This window comes from Natator depressus, chromosome 7, assembly GCF_965152275.1.
Source record: "Natator depressus isolate rNatDep1 chromosome 7, rNatDep2.hap1, whole genome shotgun sequence".
In the NCBI taxonomy this organism is placed as follows: Eukaryota; Metazoa; Chordata; order Testudines; family Cheloniidae; genus Natator; species Natator depressus.
The window spans coordinates 124,201,015-124,228,035 of record NC_134240.1 but is presented as its reverse complement, the minus strand read 5'-3'; the positions used below and the strand labels follow the sequence as shown (position 1 = coordinate 124,228,035).

General features: G+C 45.0%; 1 protein-coding gene across 2 annotated transcripts in view; it reads right to left on the bottom strand.

Moving 5' to 3' along the window:
• The window catches only part of TCTN3 (tectonic family member 3), a 67,040-nt gene that overhangs the window by 7,728 nt on the left and 32,291 nt on the right, over positions 1–27,021 (bottom strand). The window contains exons 10-13 of one of the 2 annotated variants that reach the window (XM_074959574.1): positions 8,729–8,827; positions 7,841–7,938; positions 3,510–3,675; positions 2,177–2,314 (exon numbers count right to left, since the gene is read on the bottom strand). In XM_074959574.1, the coding sequence (XP_074815675.1) occupies positions 2,177–2,314; positions 3,510–3,675; positions 7,841–7,938; positions 8,729–8,827 (501 nt within the window). The remainder of the gene's footprint in view (positions 1–2,176; positions 2,315–3,509; positions 3,676–7,840; positions 7,939–8,728; positions 8,828–27,021) is intronic. The other variant, XM_074959575.1, reaches the window with a different exon arrangement.

Sequence of the window (27,021 nt, the reverse complement as noted above, 5' to 3'; positions counted from 1 at the left end):
AGATGATTTACAGACGTCTCTTCCAGTATTATATTTCTATGATATGAGTCTATAACACAGGCACAGAACTTCCCCAAAATAGCTCCTGGAGCATATCTTTTAGAAAAACATCCAATCTTATTTAAAAATAATCAGTGATAGAGAATCCATCATAATCCTTGGTAAGTTGTTCCAATGGTTAATTATTCTCACTGTTAAAAATGTACACCTTATTGCTAGTCTGAATTTCTCTAGCTTCAACTTCGAGTCACTGGATCATCTTTTACCTTTCTTTGCTAGACTGAAGAGCCCATTATTAAATATGTGTTCCCTAGGTAGGTATTTACAGATAATCAAGTCACCCCTTAACCTTCTTTTTGTGAAACTAAACAGATTGATCTCCTCGAGTTTCTCACTATAAAACAAGTTTTCTAATCCTTTAGTCATTTTCATAGCTCTTCTCTGAACCCTCTCCAGTTTATCAACATCCTTCTTGAATTGTGGACACCAGAACTGGACACAGTATTCCAGCAGCAGTCACACCAGTGCTAAGTACAGAGGCAAAATAACATCTCTCTGCTCCTACTCGAAATTCCCATTTCCGCCTTCAAGGATCAATTAGCCCTTTTGGCCACAGCATTGCACTGAGAGCTCATGTTCTTCTGATTATCTGTCATGATCCCCAAAACATTTTCAGGGTCACTTCTTCCCAGGATACAGATACAGTTTTTTTCATTAATAGAATATATAATATTAGGGTTGGAAGAGACCTCAGGAGGTCATCTAGTCCAATCCCCTGCTCAAAGCAGGACCAACACCAACTAAATTGTCCCAGCCAAGGCTTTGTCAAGCTGGGCCCTAAAAACCTCTAAGCATGGAGATTCCACCATCTCCCTTGTAACCCATTCCAGTGCTTCACCACCCTCCTAGTGAAAAAGTGTTTCCTAATATCCAACCTAGACCTCCCCTACTGCAACTTGAGATCATTGCTGCTTGTTCTGTCATCTGCCACCACTGAGAACAGCCTAGCTCCATCCTCTTTGGAACCCCTGTTCAGGTAGTTGAAGGCTGCTATCAAATCCCCCCTCACTCTTCTCTTCTGCAGACTAAATAAGCCTAGTTCCCTCAGCCTCTCCTCATAAGTCATGTGCCCCAGGCCCCTAATCATTTTCGCTGCTCTCTGCTGGACTTTCTCCAATTTGTCCACATCCCTTCTGTAGTGTGGGGACCAAAACTGGACGCAATACTCCAGGTGTGGCCTCACCAGAGCTGAATCGAGGGGAATAATCACTTCCCTCAATCTGCTGGCAATGCTCCTACTAATACAGCCCAATATGCCGTTGCCCTTCTTGGCAACAAGGACACACTGCTGACTCTCATCCAGCTTCTTGTCCACTGTAATCCTGAGGTCTTTTTCTGTAGAACTGCTCCTTAGCCAGTCGGTCCCCAGGCTGTAGCAGGGCATGGGATTCTTCCTTCCTAAGTGCAGGACTCTGCACTTGTCCTTGTTGAACCTCATCAGATTTCTTTTGGCCCAATCCTCCAATTTGTCTAGGTCCCTCTGTATCCTATCCCTACCCTCCAGCATATCTACCTCTCTCCCTAGTTTAGTGTCATCTGCGAACTTGCTGAGGGTGTAATTAATCCCATCATCCAGATCATTGATAAAGATGTTGAACAAAACCGGCCCCAGGACTAACCCCTGGGGCACTCCGCTTGATACCAGCTGCCAACTAGACATCGAGCCATTGATCACTACCCGTTGAGCCCAACAATCTAGCCAGCTTTCTATCCACCTTATAGTCCATTCATCGAATCCATACTTTTTTAACTTGCTGGCAAGAATACTGTGGGAGACCGTATCAAAAGCTTTGCTAAAGTCAAGATATATCACATCCACCGCTTTCCGCATATCCACAGAGCCAGTTATCTCATCATAGAAGGCAATCAGGTTGGTCAGGCAGGACTTGCCCTTGGTGAATCCATGTTGACTGTTCCTGATCACCTTCCTCTCCACCGTCTTCTGTGGAAGCATTAAATACTTGCCATTGCCAATCTATGCGGACAAATGGTAAGATCCCGTGAACTCCAACCCTTCAATACCAGAGCTATATGAAGGATCCCTCAGACTTCATGTAACCCATATCCCCCATGTTATGGCCTTTGGGGGTGGAGGTGCATAATAATGGTGCTATACCTTCAGAGACTGACACTGATACCAATACCGTGCTCCCAGCACTTGACTTTGTGGGTTGGACTGAAGGCCCACCTCAGCCCACAATACCTGGATCTTCAAGGACACAGGAACCATACAGCAGGAGGCACAATTCCCAGCCTGAGAAAAAAAAAGGGGGGATGTTTTCATAGATTTTAAGGCAAGAAAGGACCATTAAGATAATCTAGTCTGACCTCTTGCATAACAAAGGCCACAGAACCTCACCCACTAATTTTAGCATCAAGCACATAACTTCTGGTTGAGCTAGAACATATACTTTAGAAAGATATCTAGTCTTGATTAAAAATGTCAAGTAATGGAGAATCCACCATATTTCTAACTAAAGTTATTCTAATAGTTAATTACCCCCACCGTTAAAGATGTGCACCTTATTTCTAGTCTGAATTTGTTCATCTTCAGTTTCCAACCACTGGATCTTGTTTTGACCATTTCTGCTAGAATAGGGCCACCTACTATGAGAAATCTCTTCCCCATGTAGTTACCTGAAGACTATGATCCAGTCACCTCTTAATCTTAGGCTAGGTCTACACTAGAAGTGCTACATTAGCACAGCTGCAGTGCTGCAGCTGCATTGCTGTAGCATTACAGTGTAGACACAATAGCGACAGAAGGGGTTCTTCTCTCACTGTAGTAAATCCATCTCTCCAAGAGGCAGTAGCTAGGCTGACCTAGTGCTGTCCATATTAGGACTTAAGTCAGCTTAACTACATCCCTAAAGGGTAGTGATGTTGCTGGATCGACCTAACTTTCTAGTGTAGATCAGCCCTGAGATAGATAAACACTGGATAAGGGTAAGTCTCAAAGGACAACAATTCAGCAGGATAACTCAGTGGTCAGACAGAGGCCAATATTAACACAAAGATTACAATACTAGCATTATAACAGCAACAAAGAAGTGGGTAGAGTGAGCTCTACTGCACAGTCTCAGAACTGGCCAGTAAAACGTTGGCTGCAGTATTAGACCTCTCCTACCCACTTATACATTGGTAATATGGGGCTACAAAAGTTAATCCTGCTGGTTCCCTGCTCGCCTAGTCAAAGAGGAGCCTCTAAATAGCATGAGTGTGGAACAACAACATCTTTTTGTATGCATTAGGGCCCCTGAACTGGGTCAGTGGTCTGACACACAGAGTAATATGTACCCTGTTTGACTCCAGTAGTGAGCTACTAACAAAGAAGAAAGAGAAAACTCTGATTCTCTCCCACTCCCACAATCCCCAAAGCAATATTATCTTGCATGCCGAGCTCAGAAGAGTAGAACTTGGGTTCAGAGTTGGCCCTCCATTCTTATTACCTGCACGCTGCAGTTCCGGACAATGAGGCTGGTCCACTGATCTCTCTGGGTTGGCTCAGCACTGCCAATTATGGCCAGAGCCTGTGGGCTGCTCACCCCCTGGAGGGCCTGGTATAGCTTCTCCTGAAAGTAGCTACAGTTTCCATCCTCCATTGTTTGGGATATGCTGGAAATGAGACAGAACACATCTTTGGCAGTCTGAGTCCTTTGGAGCAGAGAAGCAGCCAGTTCTTAATACAGAGCATTTTTCTTCAGTAATGACCCCATTTCAAGGTGTCTACTACTTTGGTAATGACTGCATGGAGGAATTTTGGAAATGTTAGTGTTCAATTCTGTATGGATTCAGCCCATGTCCTCCATGAAAGTAAAAGGGAGAAGAAGAGTGCACAAAACACTGACAATGATTCGCTGCATGTTGAGGAGACTGATGGAGTGCCTCAGATATCCTGTCACCATGGGGCTTTTTGTTTGTTGGGGGAGGAGGGTATCTCCAGGAAGAGAATGAACCAAATTATTGACCCTGTAAATCATGGAGTAGGAATATCACTTCATAGAGTACTAAATCATGGAGTAGGAATATCACTTCATAGAGTACTTCATTATAATGAAGGCTTGGCAGAATTCATTTTTTACACACACACACACACACCCCTCCCCCCCCCCCCCAAAAAAAAAAGTACATCAGAAGCAGGAAGCCTGCCACTGGATGATCGAAGTGCTAAAGGAATACTCTAAACAGACAAGGCCATTCTTTGCATCAGTCCTCACTGCAGAAGATGTGAGGGAGATTCCCACATCTGAGCCATTCTTTTTAGGTGACAAATCTGAGGAACTGAGGAACCAGACTGAGGTATCAACAGAGGAGGTTTCAGAACAAACTAACAAGTTAAACAGTAATAAGTCACTAGCACCAGATTGTACTCACTCAAGAGTTCTGAAGGAATTCAAAGATGAAATTGCAGAACTATGAAGTGTAGTATGTAACCTATCATTTAAATCAACTGTTGTACCAGATAGCTAACATGACACCAATTTTTAAAAAAGGCTCCAGAGGTAGTCCTGGCAGTTACAGGCCAGTAAGCCAAAATTCAGTACCAGGCAAATTGATTGAAACTATAGTAAAGAACAGAGTGGAATCAGACACATAGATGAACAGGATTTGTTGGGAAAGAATCAACATAGCTTTTGTAAAGGGAAATCGTGCCTCACCAATCTATTAGAATTATCTGAGGGGGTCAACAAACATGTGGACAAGGGTGATCCAGTGGAAACAGTCTACTTAGACTTTCAGAAAGCCTTTGACAAGGTCCCTCAGCAAAGGCTCTTAAGCAAAGTAAGCCATCATGGGACAAGAAGGAATGTCTTCTCATGGATCAGTAACTGGTTAAAAGACAGGAAACAAAGGGTCGGAATAAATGGTCAGTTTTCAGAATGGAAAGAGGTAAATAGTGGTGTCCCCCAGGGATCTGTACGTGGACCAGTGCTGTTCAACGTATTCATAAATTATCTGGAAAAAGGCATAAACAGTGAGGTGACAAGTTTGCCAATGATACAAAATTACTCAAGATAATGCGAAGAGTTACAAAGGGATCTCACAAAACTGGGTGACTGGGCAACAAAATGGCAGATGAAATTTAGTGTTGATAAATGCAAAGTAATGTACACTGGGAAACATAATCCCAACTATACATACAAAATGGTGGGGTTTAAATTAGCTGTTACCACTCAAAAAAAAAAAAAGGAGTTCTTGGAGTCATCGTGGATAGTTCTCTAAAAACATCTGCTTAATGTGCAGCAGCACTCAAAAAAGCAAACAGGATACTAGGAATCATTAGGAATGGGATAGACAATAAGAGAGAATATATCATACTGTCACTATACAAATCCATGGTAGGATCACACTTTGAATACTTGCAGTTCTGGTCACCCCAGCTCATAAAAAGATACATTAGAAATGAAAAAGGTACAGAGAAGGGCAACAAAAATGATAAGGGCAATGGAGCAGCTTCCACACAAGAACAGATTAAAAAGCTTGGAAAAGAGATGACTAAGGGGGAGATATGACAGAGCTCTATAAAATCATGAATGATGTGGAGAAAGTGAACAGGGAAGTGTGATTTACACCTTCACATAACACAAGAACCAGGGTCACTCAATGACATTAATAGGCAGCAGGTTTAAAACAAAACATAAGGAAGTACTTCTTCACACAATGCACAGTCAATCTGTGGAACATGTTGTCAGGTGATATGCTAAAGGCCAGAAGTATAACTGAGTTCAAAAAAGAATTAAATAAGTTCATGGAGGATAGGTCCATCAATGGCTATTATCCAAGATTGGCAGGGATGCAACTCTATGCTCTGGGTGTCCCAAAACCTCTGACGGCCTGATGTTGGGATTGGAGACAGGATGGATCACTTGATGATTGCCTTGTTCTGTTCATTCCCTCTGAAGCATCTGGCATTGAGCACTGTCAGAAAACAGGATACTGGGGTATATGGACCATTGGTCTGACCATTCCTATGTTATTTTACATTCACACACATACACACTTTTCAGAAATCAATTTTTATTTCAAGCATTTTTCTCAATTTTCTCCATTTAAATTCGCACAGTTGTGGAAAATTATAGGGTTGTGGTCAGACAATGACAGCAGTGTGATGTTGCACTCCATATGTTTTATGGAAATATGCTTATGAGTGTGAATATGATGTAACTGGAATATACTTTATGCAAAAGGTCTCTTGTAAGGTATCATAACAAAGGTTATAACCTACTGAATATATTCCTCCTATTTGAATGCATGAATCATTCTTATATCTGAAGCTAGAAATATGAAGTATAACTCTGAAGTCCTACTGTAATTACGCAAAGCGTGGGCCATTAATGGTGGTTTAGAATCTTGATAGCTCCCACTGACTAGGACAATTGGTTGTAAATGGTTTATTTACCTGCAAACCTTCCTGTGTAGGTGGGCCACCCCAGGAAGAATGGAGACTAGGGGGTCTTACAGTGACATGTGACCACGTCACATGATACTGGAATCTACCTTAATCCTAGTACTTTTCCATTGATGAGGCGGGGGTGGGGACAAGCACAGACAAAAGATTTTCGCCTTGTGCAAAAGCTTTAAAAGGGGGTGGAGCAGGACAAAGGAGGCTGCCAGTCATGAGAAAACTCCTGCTTACCACCTGAGATGTCTGCTGGATCCAACAAAGACTGTACCAGGGGAAAGGGACTGGGCCCAGACTAGGAAGGGGTCTAGTCTGTGAAAGAGGCTTATTGGAACATCTTTGAGGGTGAGATATTACTTATAATCAGTTTCTTAATGTATTAGGCTTAGACTTGCGAGTTTGTTTTATTTTGCTTTTGTGACTTACTTTGTTCTGACTGTTATTACTTGAAACCACTTAAATCCTACTTTTTATACTTAATAAAATCACTTTTGTTTATTAGTAAACCCAGAGTAAGTGATTAATACAAACAGCTGTGCACATCTCTCTATCAGTGTTATAGGGGGTGGACAATTTATGAATTTACCCTGTATAAGCTTTATACAGAGTAAAATGGACTAGTGTGTCTGGGTCAACAAGGTGGGGTTCTGGAGTCCCAAGCTGGCAGGGAAAATGGCCTCAGAGGTAATTTCAGCACAACAGGTGACAGACCCAAGGGGAGCTCTGTGACCAATCCTGTCACAAGCAGATCTTGAGATTCAAAAAGTTCAAGCTTTATAACCATTAAAACACACATTGTCAACATCACGTGTCAAAACATACAAAGTAAATAGCTTCAAATCAAACTCTTAAATAGCACTTTACTTTGCCTATCTGTAAATGTCCATTATTATCAATGGAAATATTTTTCATCAGCTTGTGTGTATATGGTGCAAAATGGATCTTTGCTGATATTGAATAATAAAAATCTAATCCTTTCAAGGATAATTATAATACTACTCCTAATTATAATACTATTATAATACTACTCCTTGAATCCAAGCCCTGCATTCCTATATTGTGATGTGAAATACATGCCTAGAACTGGAGCCTCAGAACCTCCCCAACAGACCTCCACAATTAATAGTGTTCAAGTTGCTCTGGAGGGCTCTCTCTTGTAGAGGTTCCTTGTCTCCAGTGCTGCTCAAAGCCTTCAGGCATGTGTGGGAGAGATTATCCAAGCCCAATATGGGGACTTACAAAGAAGGTACTACATGAGCTCCACAGCACAACCTGAGCCCTGCAAACCCTGTGTGGCAATGACAGGAGAGGGTGCTACCCAAGCTACTTGCAAACTTGTCTGAGGATTGGGGAGGAAGGAATGGTGGAAACTGTTACCTGAGCTGGCAGCTTGTCCTCACATTCATTCCAAACTGTACCTTGTACCTGAGAGTCTGAGAGCATATTCCATCACCCTGGCTCTGTAAGATAGTCACCTGAGGGAAGGGGCTATGTGTCAAGAAGCCAAATAGAAGGGAAGTTAAACAGCATGGGTTACCCAACCAGTCCTCAACAAGATAATCCTTTAATTGGTAGAAACCTCCTACCAACAGTGCCAGTTATTGTAGCACATGTACCTAACCCCCCCTAACCAAGTTAGCCACTGTGACCAAAGAAATACCCACCCAAACATGCCAGTAACACCCTCAACAAGTTAGAGAATCCCTAAAATCCCTCTTAACTCTTATACATGATTCTAATCCAGTCATAGTCAAGACACCTTCAATATTATTATCAGTTATTTGTTTCCAGTAGAGCTTTCCAATGCTTCCCAAACATGGTCCTTGCTATGAAGAAATATACAGAGAAATGGACACAGGGTACAGGAAAGCACCCAAAGTGGAACATGGCTACCTCTTGGCAGATACCCAAAAAACCAAACAAGCATTGTGTTAACTACATAGATATTCCTTAGTACTCACAATGTTGCTATAGTCAGCAGGTTAATTTCTTGTAGGAGTGATGGTAGAAGTGGGTGTTCAGGAGGGAGTTGAACAGGGAGAGGGTGATGACCTAATGAATGAGCTTAGGGAGGGTGTTTCATGTGTATAGGAATGCCTAGAGACCCCCGTTGAAGAACCTTTCCCACTATCCCCAAGAGAAAGGTTAGACAAAGGCTGCAATGTGACACTCACGTAACACCTCCCCAGTTAATCCAAAATCTAAAGGGTACAGCTACGCTAGAACGTGATGGTGACAGGTAAAACCTGATATCAGAAAGGATACTTGCTGCCTGGTACCATTGTTTAGAGACAAGAGTGGTGCCCCAATGATATAACCAGGGTTTCCGCTTCTTGGCAAGGTATACGAAGGAGTCCTGCTCTGCTGAGAGGCAAGCAGAAGAGAAAAGCAGGAGAGAAGGAAAGAAAATGTTACAAAGGGAAGTGACACCATCAGCACCAGGTAGCTCAGACCTTCATTCAGCACAACTGATCAAATTCAGCCATGGGATAAACAGGAAAACTCTTTTTCAGACATGGGAGTCAAACCTACTTATGGCAAGGCTGAGTGTTACTAAAGCTTTTTTTTTTAATCACCCTATTAAAAGTCTCATTAAAAACAAAACCCCAACCTCGGTCTATCTCAGAATCCTCTTCCATACTTACCAGCACCTCTGCAACCCACGAGCTGGCAAGCCAAACTGCAGCGTGCCCTGACACTTGGGTACCCATGCCCCAGAGACAGTTCCTGAAGCATCAGACTCCCACTGCCTAAGATTTTTCTGCAACTAAGGGTACTAGAGCCTGAGGAATTCTATAATCACACTTATGATCCATGTTACACTGACTCCATAGGGAGTTAGGTGGTTCTCCAGAAATGAACTTACTTACTTGTAACCCATTTGCTTTGAGATGGATGCTACATATTCAACTCATTGGAATGCTCTGAGTGGTGCGACTTAAACTGTAAAATTCTACTGCGGTAGCCATTGGAGCAGCCACATGCCTCCCTTGCCTCCCTCCCCCTCCCAAACTCTGGACATTCCAGGGCAAGGCTTAAAAAGGAGTGTGGCATTCCACTGCCTCAGTGCCTTCCCCCGTGACTCCAAGCCCTTTGGTAAGTAAGGCTCTGAAGCAATGGGGAAAGGGAGGCATGGAGTAAGACTATGCAGAGTCCATCTCAAAGAACCTTGGTCACACATAAGTAACCGTCGTTTCTTCCTTTGAGTGTCTTCTGCATATTCCCACTCATGGGATATATTAGTAAGCAGTACTTTGACCCGGGATGGTAGGACCCAGAGTTCTAGTTAAACAAGGAATGCAGGACTGCCCTACCAAACTTTGCCTCCAATCTAGATTCCAAGTCTAAAGAGTAATGTGTAGTAAAAATGTGGACAGTATCCTAAGTTGTTGCTCTACTTGTTTCTAAGAAAGGAATATGTCTAGGGAAAGCCATGCAAGTTGACTTTGATCTAGTTGAATGAGTTTTGATGCCTTGAGGAAAGGATAATCCCTTCAATTGCATGCTCTGGATGTCCCTATGCCTCTGATTGCCAAAAGCTGGGACTGGATGAGAGGCGATGGATCACTCAATAATTGCCCCATTCTGTTCATTCCCTCTGAAGCATCTGACACTAGCCACTGTCAGAAGACAGGATACTGGGCCTAGATGGACCATTCTGACCCAGTATGGCCATCCTTATGTTCTTATTAATCTTATAAATTGAGGATAAGAACATAAATACCTAACCTAACCCACCTAGAATCTGTACAGAAATGGCTTTACCCTTGTTTTTTGGTCCCTAAGCTATAAACAGCCTTGAGCACTGTCTAAATTGTTTAGTCCTGTCCAACACCATGTCTACATTTACAAGCTTACAGGACCACAGCTGTATCGATACAGTTGTGCTGCTGTAAGAGCACTCGTGTAGCTGCATTATGCCGACAGGAGAGACCTCTCCCATTGACATAATAAAACCAGCTCAATGAGCAGTGGTAGTTACGTCAGTGGGAGAGCATCTCCTGCCAACATAGAGCTGTGCACATAAGCATTTTTGCTGGCAAAACGTATGTCACTCAGGAGTGTGGTTTTTTCCAAACCTCTGAGCAACAAACGTTTTGTCAACGTAAGTGCTAGTGTAGACATGGCCTAAGTAAAAAGATAATGCTCTCCTTATAAACTAATGTGTGTAATTTAACTTCCCCAACATGAATATGGAGTTTGGAGGGAAAAAATGGTAAAACTATAGATTGTTCTATGTCAAAATCGGAGACTATTTTTGGTAAAAACTTTGAATGAGTGCGAAGAACCATTGTATCCTTATGAAACACACTGAACGGTGGATCAGCATTCATGCATGCAATTGACTTATGCATCTGGCAGAAGAGATTGCTAAAACAGAGTTTTTACAGATAGGTTAAATAGAGACCAGCTCCCTAGAGCAGGGGAGGTGCCGCCTGGGGGCCACATCTGGGTATGGAAATTGTATGGCAGGCCATGAATGCTCACAAAATTGGGGGTTGGGGTGCGGGAGTCGGTGACAGCTCCGGCTGGGGGTGTGGACTCTGGGGTGGGGCCAGAAATGAAAGTTCAAGGAGCGGGAGGGGGCTCCAGGAGGGGGCAGGGGTGCTGGGGGGGAGGATGAGGGCTCCGGCTGGGGGGCAGAGTCTCTGGGGTGGGACTGGGGATGAGGGGATGGGGGTGAAGTAGGGTGCTCTGGACTGAGACCAAGGGGTTTGGAGGGCACAAGGGGGATCAGAGCGGGATCAGGGGTGCAGGCTCCAGGCGGCACTTTCCTCAAGCAGCTCCCGGATGCAGCGGCATGTCCGCCTTCTGGGTCCTACACAGAGGCGCAGCCAGGCAGCTCGGTGTGCTGCCCCATCTACAGACGTTGCCCCTGCAGCTCCTATAGTTCCCAGCCAATGGGAGCTGCGGGCGCGGTGTTTGGGGCAGGGGCAGTGTCAGCATTCAGAGCTCCCTGGCTGCCCCTACGCATAGGAGCCAGAGGGGAGACATGCTGCTGCTTCTGGGAGGCGCACGGAGCCACAGCATGTGCGGAGTGGGGCAAGCCCTGGACCCCGCTCCCCAGCAGGAGGTTCAGGGCTGGATTTAAACGTCTGAAGGGCCGGATGCGGGCCCTGGCTGTAGTTTGCCCATCCCGTCCTAGAGGTTCAAAGGGAGGTCTCATTATTTATGCTAGTAATACATTCAGATCCTAGAAGGGCATAGGAATTCTTATTGGAGGATACAAATTATTAAGGTCTTTCAAAAACCTCTACATTTCATCATTAGTAAAAACTGATTTTCCCTCTACAGACACATGATATGGCTGAGAGATTAACCTTAACTGAAGATAATGAAAGAGGTGTCTTCTTAAGATAATTATATATTAGCATTAATTGTAATTGGTGCCATATAAGGATCCACATTATACATGGAAATCCACAATAGAAACCTATTCCATTTGAGACTGCAGCACATCCATGTGAATTCCTTTCTAGAAAAATAACAGTACATTGTGTACTTCTAATGAAAGGCTTTCTTCTAGCACCTCTGAAGGTCTATTCCTCATGCAGTCAAGAGAAGGGACTGAAAGTTCAGATGATAGACCTTCCATGTTTATTGCATTAACAAGTCTAGTATCAGTGATAAAGGTTCCACTAATCCTTGTGACAGATGTACCAAAGCCGGCTACCACTGCTGTCTGGGTCATGCTGGTGCTATTCAAATCACCCTGGTTTTGTCCTGTCTTCTCGTTTATCACTCTCTGAATGAGGGGAAATGAGGAAAAAGCATTCCTTAGGCCTGACCCCCCTGTACTAGAAAAGCGTTCAATACTGATTCCTTGTTTCTGCCTGCCCTAGAACAATAGCTCTGATATTTCCTGTTGCTGCGGAATGCAAACAAGTCTATTATTGGGCTCCCCCCATAAACAGAAGGGGTGATTCACTACTTCTTCCTTCAAGAACCATTCATGGATCTGACCTGATGATCTACTCAGATGATTTGCAAGAGTGTTCTGTTCTCCTGCCATGTGAATTGCTACTGGATTCATATCATGTTCTATAGAGTCCTTACAAAGACTCTTGGCCTCCCTGCATAATTCCACAGAGTGAATCGCTTGTTTAGATAATATAATGCTGTCCTAGTGTAGGTTACTACCTCAACTGCTTTGTTTTTTATTTGAAGTAGAAAAGACCTGAGAGCTAATCTGATTGCTCTCAGTTCTAAAATATTCATTGTTCAGATGGGATCCCCATCCTGAGGTAGGTGCATCGGTGATCAGTGTAACTGATGTTATGGGGGACAGAAAAGTGTACACTTCGCTGCATTTTGATTGTCTGTTCATCCCATTAATGACATTAGCACTTGTTGTGGAATTAATATTTTTCAATGCACATCATCTACACTGGTTCATAGTTCTTTGATAATAAGTGCTGAAGATCTCTCATGTGAAGATGAGCATAAAGAGTCACTGCTGTGGTTAACGCCAATAGACCCAGCAACCGAAGGTTTGTCTTGGTAACTGGAAGAGGAGATATGTTTATTTTGATATATCTCACCTCTAGGAGAAAAGCTCTCCCCCCCAGATAAAAGCAAGATTGCTCCTATAAAGAGTCCTTTGAGTAGGGTTTCGACATGACTTTTCCCAATTTATCTGTAATCCCAGATTGACAAACAGTGAACATATCTGATATACGTGTAGTAAGATCCCTTCCTTGGATGACACTTTTATTAACCAGTTGTCTAGGTATGGATATACATACATCCACTGCCTTCTTAAGTATGCTCCTACACTAGACAGGCATTTTGTAAACACCCGAAGTGCTGTGGACAACCTGGAAGGGAAGACCTTGTACTGAAAATGGTCCTCTTCAACAACAAACCACTGACATGGTTTTATAGAATGAAATGTGGAAGTATGCATCTTTTAAATCCACTGCCGCAAACCAACCCTGGAGTGAAAGAGTATTACATAAATTAGAGGCAGCATGTAGAAACATAATTTCTTTATATAAGTGTTTAATCTACTTAAATCCAAAATAGGATGAAGGCCCTCCACCTTTTTTGGGGATTAGAAAATAACGTGAGTAAAACCCCTTCCCTCTATGATCTCATGGAATTACCTGTATTGTACTTAACTGGAGCAGAGACTGAACCTTCATTTTTGAACAAATTGAGATTACTTTGATCTCTGCCCAGATATGAAGCAGGTGGATTGTTGTGAGAAAAGGTTTTGAATTGAACTATGCACATGCATGAAATAACTTCTACAATCCATCTGTTTGATGTTATTAACTCCCATTGGTAATTAAAAATGGACTGCTGGACCCCAAACTACGGATAAACCATGTCCAGGTGGACTGGCTTGAAGCTCTGTGTCCTTATGTCAAATCTGATGTCTTAGATGAACTGCAGAAAACAAAGATGAAACATTCCCTTTGTTATTGTGAGGCTTAAATTTCTTTCTCTGTTGTAGTTGGTGGTGTGGGGAATAATATTGAGGTTGGAAAGGATATGCCCTTTTCTGAGAATTGTAACGAAGTGAAGGAGATGAAGGTAGCGTATTACCTTAGATACGTGTGTAATGGGAATTGAACGTGGCCTCTTCCCTGTATTAAAGAAACTTAAAGATCTAGCACAATGGTTCCCTAACTTGTTCTGCCGCTTGTGCAGGGAAAGCCCCTGGCGGGCTGGGCCAGTTTGTTTACCTGTCGTGTCTGCAGGTTCGGCCGATCGCGGCTCCCAGTGGCCGCGGTTCGCTGCTCCAGGCCAATGGGAGCTGCTGGAAGCAGTGGCCAGTACGTCCCTTGGCCGTGCCGTACTGCAGACGCGGCCAGTAAACAAACCGGCCTGGCCCGCCAGAGGCTTTCCCTGCACAAGCGGCGGAACAAGTTTGGGTGTTAGGATATAGATATTCAGGCCTGTCTGTAAAGGCCTGTACTTTAAGAATTTAGGGGTATTCTTATCACTTGGCTAGTTCTAGAAGTATAAAAGAAAGAAAGAATCAAAATCACTGTCTGCTGGTGTAAGGGCCTTCTCTTACTGTGACAGTCTGAGGCCCTGTGCTTAGGCTAAGGCCTTTGGCTAAGCAGCAGAGGCAGCCATAAGCTGGGAAGTGACCGGTCACATCCTCACATTCCAAACTAGTCACATTGAAAAAAGGTGCTATTGGGCTGTTAGGAATACAATCCTGCCCTGATAGTGCCTATCGCCTCCAGAGAAAGGGAAGTGCCTAGAAAATGTAAAAGGAAACAGCATCCTGTCTGGCAAGAACTCACTTATCAATACTGGGATGTGAAATCCTCACTTCTGTATTGTTTTGTCATTATAGTTCCCACTTTGTTATTGTTTGTCTGTATAATCTCTGTCTGGTTCTGTGATTGTTCCTGTCTGCTGTATAATTAATTTTGCTGGGTGTAAACTAATTAAGGTGGTGGGATATAATTGGTTACATAATCATGTTACAATATGTTAGGATTGGTTAGTTAAATTTCAGGAAAATGATTGGTTAAGGTATAGCTAAGCAGAACTGAAGTTTTACTATATAATCTGTAGTCAATGAGGAAGTGGGTGGGTGGGTGGGTGGGTGGGTGTGTGAGGGAGAGATGGGAACAGGGAATGGGGGTGGAGAAATTGGAATCATGTTTTGCTAAAGAGGAGAGATGGGAACAGGGAATGGGAGTAAGGAAATTGGAATAATGTTTGGCTAAGGGCAGGAATGGGAACAGGGACACAGGTGTAAGGCTCTGTGGTGTCAGAGCTGGGAAGGAGGATACTAAGGAAGGAAACTGGAATCATGCTTGCTGGAAGTTCACCCCAATAAACATCGAATTGTTTGCACCTTTGGACTTCGGGTATTGTTGCTCTCTGTTCATGCGAGAAGAACCAGGGAAGTAAGTGGGTGAAGGAATAAGCCCCCTAACATCTTGGTGCCGTGACTCGGATGCATCGCATTGGATAGGTGAGTGGCAGCCTGTAAGTCCCCCTCCCCAACAGTCCGCGCAGCTGCTTGGAGGGGGTATCACGAACTCTCGTGATGGTAGTTGCGGGTTCTGGCAAGCCAGGGTAAAGGATTTTTTGGATAAATGGATAAGGAAGAACCAGGACCCATACCAGGTGCAGGGGTCAACCTGGGATGAGATTAAAAAGGAAATGGAGGAAGTGTTAGGGGGCTTATTCCTTCACCCACTTACTTCCCTAGTTCTTCTCGCATGAACAGAGAGCAACAATACCCGAAGTCCAAAGGTGCAAACAATTCGATGTTTATTGGGGTGAACTTCCAGCAAGCATGATTCCAGTTTCCTTCCTTAGTATCCTCCTTCCCAGCTCTGACACCACAGAGCCTTACACCTGTGTCCCTGTTCCCATTCCTGCCCTTAGCCAAACATTATTCCAATTTCCTTACTCCCATTCCCTGTTCCCATCTCTCCTCTTTAGCAAAACATGATTCCAATTTCTCCACCCCCATTCCCTGTTCCCATCTCTCTCTCTCTCTCTCACACACACACACACACACACACACACACACACACACACCCCTCCCACCAAGGCCCACTCATTTCCTCATTGACTACAGATTATATAGTAAAACTTCAGTTCTGCTTAGCTATACCTTAACCAATCATTTTCCCGAAATTTAACTAACCAATCCTAACATATTGTAACATGATTATGTAACCAATTATATCCCACCACCTTAATTAGTTTACACCCAGCAAAATTAATTATACAGCAGACAGGAACAATCACAGAACCAGACAGAGATTATACAGACAAACAATAACAAAGTGTAAAAAGAAAAAAGAAAAGGAGTACTTGTGGCACCTTAGAGACTAACCAGTTTATTTGAGCATGAGCTTTCGTGAGCTACAGCTCACTTCATCGGATGCATAGCATATTGTGGAAACTGCAGAAGACATATACACACAGAGACCATGAAACAAAACTTCCTCCCACCCCACTGTCCTGCTCGTAACAGCTTATCTAAAGCTTATCTTTATCTAAAGCTTATCTTTAGATAAGCTGTTACGAGCAGGACAGTGGGGTGGGAGGAAGTTTTGTTTCATGGTCTCTGTGTGTATATGTCTTCTGCAGTTTCCACAATATGCTATGCATCCGATGAAGTGAGCTGTAGCTCACGAAAGCTCATGCTCAAATAAACTGGTTAGTCTCTAAGGTGCCACAAGTACTCCTTTTCTTTTTTCTTTTTACGAATACAGACTAACACGGCTGTTACTCTAATAACAAAGTGGGAACTATAATGACAAAACAATACAGAAGTGAGGATTTCACATCCCAGTATTGATAAGTGAGTTCTTGCCAGACAGGATGCTGTTTCCTTTTACATTTTCTAGGCACTTCCCTTTCTCTGGAGGCGATAGGCACTATCAGGGCAGGATTGTATTCCTAACAGCCCAATAGCACCTTCTTTCAATGTGACTAGTTTGGAATGTGAGGATGTGACCGGTCACTTCCCAGCTTATGGCTGCCTCTGCTGCTTAGCCAAAGGCCTTAGCCTAAGCACAGGGCCTCAGACTGTCACAGTAAGAGAAGGCCCTTACACCAGCAGACAGTGATTTTGATTCTTTCTTTCTTTTATACTTCTAGAACTAGCCAAGTGATAAGAACACCCCTAAATTCTTAAAGTACAGGCCTTTACAGACAGGCCTGAATATCTATATCCTAACATTGGGAACCACTGATCTAGCAAAAAATCTTATATTTTTCATCTTCTCTAATACCTCATCAGTCTGAATAATAAACAGGCCTTCTCCTTCAAATGGATGGTCCTCGATCCTCATTTTTGTCTCATGAGGGAATCCCATTGGTCTTAATAGTGTGAGTCTCCTTAGTGAGACAGCCAAAGCTATTGACCTTGCTGAAGTATCTGAGGGGTCAAAAGCTGCTTTCAATTGTTGCTTGACAACACTCAGTCCTTCAGTCAAAACAGCATTTGACAATGCACTTCCAGAGGAACACAAAGTTAAGAAAAGAGGACATTTTGCTCAAGAGATGGTATTGGCACCCAGCCACAACAGCTTCATAGCTGGACATGAGCATGTTTAATGCAGCGGAAGAATATATTTTTCTTCCTAACATAGGCAGCCTCTTCCCTTCCTCATCTGGTGAAATAAAGTGAACTTGGGCACCTTTTGATCTGTGAAGTACCACTTCGGAGGCTGAATGGTCTGAATGTTCCAGACGCCTTTGCTTGCTGAAGCTATCCCTCTAACAAGAGAAGTGTGACTCATTGACTAGCCGCTGCCCCAAAGACATTGAAGATAGGATTCAATGATTCCACCACAAAAACAGAAAGAATATCTAACATCTTTGACATTCTCGATATTAACTCATAAAAGGCTACAGCATCTTCAGATGGTGATGATACTGAGATGTCCCCACATTTTCATCCAGAGAAGATACATCCCTTAATTCTGAATCAGACTCTCCCAGCTCCAGTTCCTCCTCACTGAATATTTCACCTATTTCCATAGGTGACTTGTTCTGAGTAAGCTGCATTGATTGGTCCTATCCTTTGGATATAATAACTGAATGTCCTCCTGATACTGTCTTGCTGAAGGTCGGAACTCATCCCTTCCTAGTCCAACCCCCTGCTCAAAGCAGTTCCAATCCGATGCCACTCGGGCCAAAACCTTACTGATGGATCTGGTTTGAAATCTCTCTGGGCCTGCAGATCCAGAAGGCCAGCACTGAACTGATTATAAGAAGTTTTCCCTTATTCTGATCTGTGATCCACCTCCCTCTATTGGCCCCAATCTATTTGCAATTCAGATGGGACATAACAATCTCCTGGAAAAGGAGAGTGGAGAGAAGTTCTTCTCCATGAATGCCAAAAGGGCTTTGTAGGATGCAGCAGCAGAGAGCTCCTGACCCTTTCCAGTTCTTGGCTGACTCTCAGAGAAGCAGTCAGCCTGACTGGTTGTAGTAAAACACCTGATGTGTTCTGAGATACAGTAACTGGCTCAATTGTCAGTATAGCCATAGACAGATCTGCCTGATGAAGTGAGCTGTAGCTCACAAAAGCTTATGCTCAAATAAATTTGTTAGTCTCTAAGGTGCCACAAGTCCTCCTTTTCTTTTTGCTCTAACACTGTTGTATACAGGTTGTTGTAGCCATGTCAGACCCAGGATATGAGAGAGACAATGTGAATGAAGCAATATCCTTTATTGGACCAACTTCTCTTGGTGAGAGAGACACGCTTTTGAGCTACACAGAGCTCTTCCTGAGGTCTGGGAAAGGCACTCAGAGTGTCACAGCTAAATACAAGGTCAAACAGATAGAATCAGAGAATCATAGAATATCAGGGTTGGAAGGGACCTCAGGAGGTCATCTAGTACAACCCCCTGCTCAAAGCAGGACTGATCCCCAATTAAATCATCCCAGCCAGGGCTTTGTCAAGCCTGACCTTAAAAACTTCTAAGGAAGGAGATTCCACCCCCTCCCTAGGTAACGCATTCCAGTGTTTCACCACCCTCTTAGTGAAAAAGTTTTTCCTAATATCCAACCTAAATCTCCCCCACTGCAACTTGAGACCATTACTCCTTGTTCTGTCATCTGCTACCACTGAGAACAGTCTAGAGCCATCCTCTTTGGAACCCCCTTTCAGCTAGTTGAAAGCAGCCATCAAATCCCCCCTCATTCTTCTCTTCCGTAGACTAAACATCCCCAGTTCCCTCAGCCTCTCCTCATAAGTCATGTGTTCCAGTCCCCTAATCATTTTTGTTGCCCTCCGCTGGACTCTTTCCAATTTTTCCACATCCTTCTTGGAGTGTGGGGCCCAAAACTGGACACAGTACTCCAGATGAGGCCTCACCAGTGTCGAATAGAGGGGAACAATCACGTCCCTCGATCTGCTGGCAATGCCCCTACATATACATCCCAAAATGCCATTGGCCTTCCTGGCAACAAGGGCACACTGTTGACTCATATCCACCTTCTCGTCCACTGTAACCCCCAGGTCCTTTTCTGCAGAACTGCTGCCGAGCCATTCGGTCCCTAGTCTGTAGCGGTGCATTGGATTCTTCCGTCCTAAGTGCAGGACTCTGCACTTGTCCTTGTTGAACCTCATCAGACTTCTTTTGGCCCAATCCTCCAATTTGTCTAGGTCCCTCTGTACCCTATCCCTACCCTCCATAGAATCATAGAATCATAGAATATCAGGGTTGGAAGGGACCCCAGAAGGTCATCTAGTCCAACCCCCTGCTCGAAGCAGGACCAATTCCCAGTTAAATCATCCCAGCCAGGGCTTTGTCAAGCCTGACCTTAAAATCCTCTAAGGAAGGAGATTCTACCACCTCCCTAGGTAACGCATTCCAGTGTTTCACCACCCTCTTAGTGAAAAAGTTTTTCCTAATATCCAATCTAAACCTCCCCCATTGCAACTTGAGACCATTACTCCTCGTTCTGTCATCTGCTACCATTGAGAACAGTCTAGAGCCATCCTCTTTGGAACCCCCTTTCAGGTAGTTGAAAGCAGCTATCAAATCCCCCCTCATTCTTCTCTTCTGCAGACTAAACAATCCCAGCTCCCTCAGCCTCTCTTCATAAGTCATGTGCTCTAGACCCCTAATCATTTTTGTTGCCCTTCGCTGGACTCTCTCCAATTTATCCACATCCTTCTTGTAGTGTGCGGCCCAAAACTGGACACAGTACTCCAGATGAGGCCTCACCAGTGTCGAATAGAGGGGAACGATCACATCCCTCGATCTGCTCGCTATGCCCCTACTTATACATCCCAAAATGCCATTGGCCTTCTTGGCAACAAGGGCACACTGTTGACTCATATCCAGCTTCTCGTCCACTGTCACCCCTAGGTCCTTTTCCGCAGAACTGCTGCCTAGCCATTCGGTCCCTAGTCTGTAGCGGTGCATTGGATTCTTCCATCCTAAGTGCAGGACCCTGCACTTATCCTTATTGAACCTCATCAGATTTCTTTTGGCCCAATCCTCCAATTTGTCTAGGTCCTTCTGTATCCTATCCCTCCCCTCCAGCGTATCTACCACTCCTCCCAGTTTAGTATCATCTGCAAATTTGCTGAGAGTGCAATCCACACCATCCTCCAGATCATTTATGAAGATATTGAACAAAACCGGCCCCAGGACCGACCCCTGGGGCACTCCACTTGACACCGGCTGCCAACTAGACATGGAGCCATTGATCACTACCCGTTGAGCCCGACAATCTAGCCAGCTTTCTACCCACCTTATAGTGCATTCATCTAGCCCATACTTCCTTAACTTGCTGACAAGAATACTGTGGGAGACCGTGTCAAAAGCTTTGCTAAAGTCAAGAAACAATACATCCACTGCTTTCCCTTCATCCACAGAACCAGTAATCTCATCATAAAAGGCGATTAGATTAGTCAGGCATGACCTTCCCTTGGTGAATCCATGCTGACTGTTCCTGATCACTTTCCTCTCATGTAAGTGCTTCAGGATTGATTCTTTGAGGACCTGCTCCATGATTTTTCCAGGGACTGAGGTGAGGCTGACTGGCCTGTAGTTCCCAGGATCCTCCTTCTTCCCTTTTTTAAAGATTGGCACTACATTAGCCTTTTTCCAGTCATCCGGGACTTCCCCCGTTCGCCACGAGTTTTCAAAGATAATGGCCAAGGGCTCTGCAATCACAGCCGCCAATTCCTTCAGCACTCTCGGATGTAACTCGTCCGGCCCCATGGACTTGTGCACGTCCAGCTTTTCTAAATAGTCCCTAACCACCTCTATCTCCACAGAGGGCTGGCCATCTCTTCCCCATTCTGTGATGCCCAGCGCAGCAGTCTGGGAGCTGACCTTGTTAGTGAAAACAGAGGCAAAAAAAGCATTGAGTACATTAGCTTTTTCCACATCCTCTGTCACTAGGTTGCCTCCCTCATTCAGTAAGGGGCCCACACTTTCCTTGGCTTTCTTCTTGTTGCCAACATACCTGAAGAAACCCTTCTTGTTACTCTTGACATCTCTTGCTAGCTGCAGCTCCAGGTGCGATTTGGCCCTCCTTATATCTTTCCTACATGCCCGAGCAATATTTTTATACTCTTCCCTGGTCATATGTCCAACCTTCCACTTCTTGTAAGCTTCTTTTTTATGTTTAAGATCCGCTAGGATTTCACCATTAAGCCAAGCTGGTCGCTTGCCATGTTTACTATTCTTTCGACTCATCGGGATGGTTTGTCCCTGTAACCTCAACAGGGATTCCTTGAAATACAGCCAGCTCTCCTGGACTCCCTTCCCCTTCATGTTAGTCCCCCAGGGGATCCTGGCCATCTGTTCCCTGAGGGAGTCGAAGTCTGCTTTCCTGAAGTCCAGGGTCCGTATCCTGCTGCTTACCTTTCTTCCCTGCGTCAGGATCCTGAACTCAACCAACTCATGGTCACTGCCTCCCAGGTTCCCATCCACTTTTGCTTCCCCCACTAATTCTACCCGGTTTGTGAGCAGCAGGTCAAGAAAAGCGCCCCCCCTAGTTGGCTCCCCTAGCACTTGCGCCAGGAAATTGTCCCCTACGCTTTCCAAAAACTTCCTGGATTGTCTATGCACCGCTGTATTGCTCTCCCAGCAGATATCAGGAAAATTAAAGTCACCCATGAGAATCAGGGCATGCGATCTAGTAGCTTCCGTGAGTTGCCGGAAGAAAGCCTCATCCACCTCATCCCCCTGGTCCGGTGGTCTATAGCAGACTCCCACCACTACATCACTCTTGTTGCACACACTTCTAAACTTAATCCAGAGACACTCAGGTTTTTCCACAGTTTCGTACCGGAGCTCTGAGCAGTCATACTGCTCCCTTACATACAGTGCTACTCCCCCACCTTTTCTGCCCTGCCTGTCCTTCCTGAACAGTTTATAACCATCCATGACTGTACTCCAGTCATGTGAGTTATCCCACCAAGTCTCTGTTATTCCAATCACGTCATAGTTCCTTGACATCACCAGGACCTCCAGTTCTCCCTGCTTGTTTCCAAGGCTTTGTGCATTTGTATATAAGCACTTGAGATAACCTGTTGATCGCCCCTCATTCCCAGTATGAGGCAGGAGCCCTCCCCTCACAGACATTCCTGCCTGTGCTTCCTCCCGGTATCCCGCTTTCCCACTTACCTCAGGGCTTTGGTCTCCTTCCCCCGGTGAACCTAGTTTAAAGCCCTCCTCACTAGGTTAGCCAGCCTGCTGGCAAAGATGCTCTTCCCTCTCTTCGTAAGATGGAGCCCGTGTCTGCCCAGCACTCCTCCTTCATGGAACACCATCCCATGGTCAAAGAATCCAAAGCCTTCTCTCCGACACCACCTGCGTAGCCATTCGTTGACTTCCACGATTCGACGGTCCCTACCCAGGCCTTTTCCTTCCACGGGGAGGATGGACGAGAACACCACTTGCGCCTCCAACTCCTTTATCCTTCTTCCCAGAGCCACGTAGTCCGCAGTGATCCGTTCAAGGTCATTCTTGGCAGTATCATTGGTGCCCACGTGGAGAAGCAGGAAGGGGTAGCGATCCGAGGGCTTGATGAGTCTCGGCAGTCTCTCCGTCACATCGCGAATCTTAGCCCCTGGCAAGCAGCAGACTTCTCGGTTTTCCCGGTCAGGGCGGCAGATAGATGACTCAGTCCCCCTGAGGAGAGAGTCCCCAACCACCACCACCCGCCTTCTCCTCTTGGGAGTGGTGGTCGTGGAACCCCCAACCTCAGGACATCGCATCTCATGCCTTCCAACCAGCGGAGTCTCCTTCTGCTTTCTCCCCCCAGACATATCATCTGGTCCACTCTCCGCAATGGTACCTGTGGAGAGAACATGAAAGCGGTTGGTTACCTGTGTCTGTGTTACTGGAACCCGGACATTCCGCTTACCTCTTCTGGAGGTCACATGTTGCTCCAGTATATCTACTTCTCCTCCCAGTTTAGTGTCAGCTGCAAACTTGCTGAGGGTGCAATCCACACCATCCTCCAGATCATTTATGAAGATATTGAACAAAACCGGCCCCAGGACCGACCCTTGGGGCACTCCACTTGATACCGCCTGCCAACTAGACATGGAGCCATTGATCACTACCCTTTGAGCCCGACAATCTAGCCAGCTTTCTATCCACCTTCTAGTCCATTCATCCAGCCCATACTTCTTTAACTTGCTGACAAGAATACTGTGGGAGACAGTGTCAAAAGCTTTGCTAAAGTCAAGGAACAACACGTCCACTGCTTTCCCTTCATCCACAGAACCAGTTATCTCATCATAGAAGGCAATTAGATAGGTCAGGCATGAGTTGTCCTTGGTGAATCCATGCTGAAAGTTCCTGATCACTTTCTTCTCCTCCTCCAATTGATTCCTTGAGGACCTGCTCCATGATTTTTCCAGGGACTGAGGTGAGGCTGACTGGCCTGTAGTTCCCAAGATCCTCCTTCTTCCCTTTTTTAAAGATGGGCACTACAGGAGCCTTTTTCCAGTCGTCCGGGACTTCCCCCGATCGCCATGAGTTTTCAAAGATAATGGCCAATGGCTCTGCAATCACAGCCGCCAACTTCTTTAGCACTCTCGGATGCAACGCATCCGGCCCCATGGACTTGTGCTCATCCAGCTTTTCTAAATAGTCCCGAACCACTTCTTTCTCCACAGAGGGCTGGTCACCTCCTCCCCATGCTGTGCTGCCCAGTGCAGTAGTCTGGGAGCTGACCTTGTTCGTGAAGACAGAGGCAAAAAAAGCATTGAGTACATTAGCTTTTTCCACATCCTCTGTCACTAGGTTGCCTCCCTCATTCAGTAAGGGGCCCACACTTTCCTTGATTTTCTTCTTGTTGCTAACGTACCTGAAGAAACCCTTCTTGTTACTCTTAATATCTCTTGCTAGCTGCAACTCCAGGTGTGATTTGGCTTTCCTGATTTCACTCCTGCATGCCCGAGCAATATTTTTATACTCATCCCTGGTCATTTGTCCAATCTTCCACTTCTTGTAAGCTTCTTTTTTGTATTTAAGATCAGCAAGGATTTCACTGTTAAGCCAAGCTGGTCGCCTGCCATATTTACTATTCTTTCTACACATCGGGATGGTTTGTCCCTGTAACCTCAATAAGGATTCTTTAAAATACAGCCAGCTCTCCTGGACTCCTTTCTCCCTCATGTTATTCTCCCAGGGGATCTTGCCCATCAGTTCCCTGAGGGAGTCAAAGTCTGCTTTTCTGAAGTCTAGGGTCCGTATTCTGCTGCTTTCCTTTCTTCCTTGTGTCAGGATCCTGAACTTGACCATCTCATGGTCACTGCCTCCCAGGTTCCCATCCACTTTTGCTTCCCCTACTAATTCTTCCCGGTTTGTGAGCAGCAGGTCAAGAAGAGCTCTGCCCCTAGTTGGTTCCTCCAGCACTTGCACCAGCAAATTGTCCCCTACATTTTCCAAAAACTTCCTGGATTGTCTGTTCATCGCTGTATTGCTCTCCCAGCAGATATCAGGGTGACTGAAGTCTCCCATGAGAACCAGGGCGTGCGATCTAGTAACTTCTACGAGTTGCCAGAAGAAAGCCTCATCCACCTCATCCCCCTGGTCCGGTGGTCTATAGTAGACTCCTACCACGACATCACCCTTGTTGCTCACACTTCTAAACTTAATTCAGAGACTCTCAGGTTTTTCTGCAGTTTCATACTTGAGCTCTGAGCAGTCATACTACTCTCTTACATACAATGCAACTTCCCCACCTTTTCTGCCCTTCCTGAACAGCTTATATCCATCCATGACAGTACTCCAGTCATGTGAGTTATCCCACCAAGTCTCTGTTATTCCAATCACATCATAATTCCTTGACTTTGCCAGGACTTCCAGTTCTCCCTGCTTGTTTCCCAGGCTTTGTGCATTTGTGTATAGGCACTTGATATAACCCGCTGATTGCCCCTCTTTCTCAGTGTGAGGCAGGAGCCCTCCCTTCTCATGTGCTCCTGCTCGTGCTTCCTCCCGGTATCCCACTTCCCCACTTACCTCAGGGCTTTGGTCTCCTTCCCCCGGTGAAGCTAGTTCAAAGCCCTCCTCACTAGGTTAGCCAGCCTGCTTGCGAAGATGCTCTTCCCTCTCTTCGTTAGGTGGAGCCCGTCTCTGCCTAGCACTCCTCCTTCTTTGAACACCATCCCATGGTCAAAGAATCCAAAGCCTTCTCTCTGACACCACCTGCGTAGCCATTCGTTGACTTCCACGATTCGACGGTCTCTACCCAGGCCTTTTCCTTCGACGGGGAGGATGGACGAGAACACCACTTGCGCCTCAAACTTCTTTATCCTTCTTCCCAGAGCCACGTAGTCTGCAGTGATCCGCTCAAGGTCATTCATAGTTTAACATAAGTAGTTAGCACATATCCTATGGGACCATTCAAGGTGAAGTGACTAATTAACACCCCTGTAGTCACAGGACTACAAGAGAGGTTGGTTGTAATTAGTCATAAATCCAGTGTCTGTATTTAAGATCATGACTTTTAGTGTCTAGGAAAGTTATGAATTTAAGCTCCCAGGCTTGTCTTTTGAAAGTGTTGTGCAGGTTTTCTGTGAGGATCAAGACTGATAGGTCAGATATAGAGTGATCACTTTGTTGAATGTGTTTAGCCATAGGTGATGTGGTATTGTTGTCTATTATTTTCCTGTGTGAGTTCATTCAAGAGCATAGTGATTGTCTGTTTTCACCGACATAGTTACTGGGTCATTTAGTGCACTGGATGAGGTACCCCCCAAGTTGTGACAGGCATGTGTAAGACCCACAGATCTTGAAAGCTGTGTTGTGGGGGGTGTTGATCATTGTAGCAATGGAGCTATGTCGGAAGGTTTTGCATCTGTTGTTCTGGCAGCGTCTGGTGCTGCTTTGAGTTAATGTGTCCTGATCTGTGGGGAGCTTGCTTCTGTTGAGCTAGGAGAGGTTGCGGGAGGTTGTCTGTAGGCCAGAAAAGAGGGTTCCAGAAAGATTTCTTTCAGGGTGGAGTCCCCATCGAGTATGGCTTTTAGTTTGATGATAGTTCATATGGGATCCAGTGTGAGGTGACAGGTGACAATGAGGGTGTGTGGTCAGAGCGGGTTTTATTTCTGTATTTAAAAAGGTTCTCTTGGGGTATTTGGGTGGCCCATTCTATGATGCGATCTACTTCTCTGGGAGTGTCCTTGTTTGGTGAAGGCAGTTTTGAGTGTTTTAAGGTGTATATCCTGGACTTGCTCCTCAGACAATATTATATGGTATCTGAGTGGCTGGCTGTAGATAACGGATTTCTTGGTGTGTTGGTTGGTTACTGGATCTATGAAGATAGGTGTGGTGATCTGTGGGTTCCTTGTATATAGTTGTCTGTAGGGTGAAGCTGATTATGGTGTAAAGGAAGTTGATGCTAGTGTGGGAATGTTCCAGAGAGAGTTTGATGGATGGGTGGTGGTGGTTGAAGTTGTGGTGGAAATCTATGAGGGAGTTTAAGCCGTCTGTTCAGAGGATAAAAATATCATTGATGTATCTCAGGTATAGCATTGGTTCTGTGATGCATTTGTCCAGTGGTGCAGTCCTAGGACTACAAGGGTGAAAACGGGCCACTTCACCTTTAATGGTCCCTTAGAAAATGGGCTAACTACTTA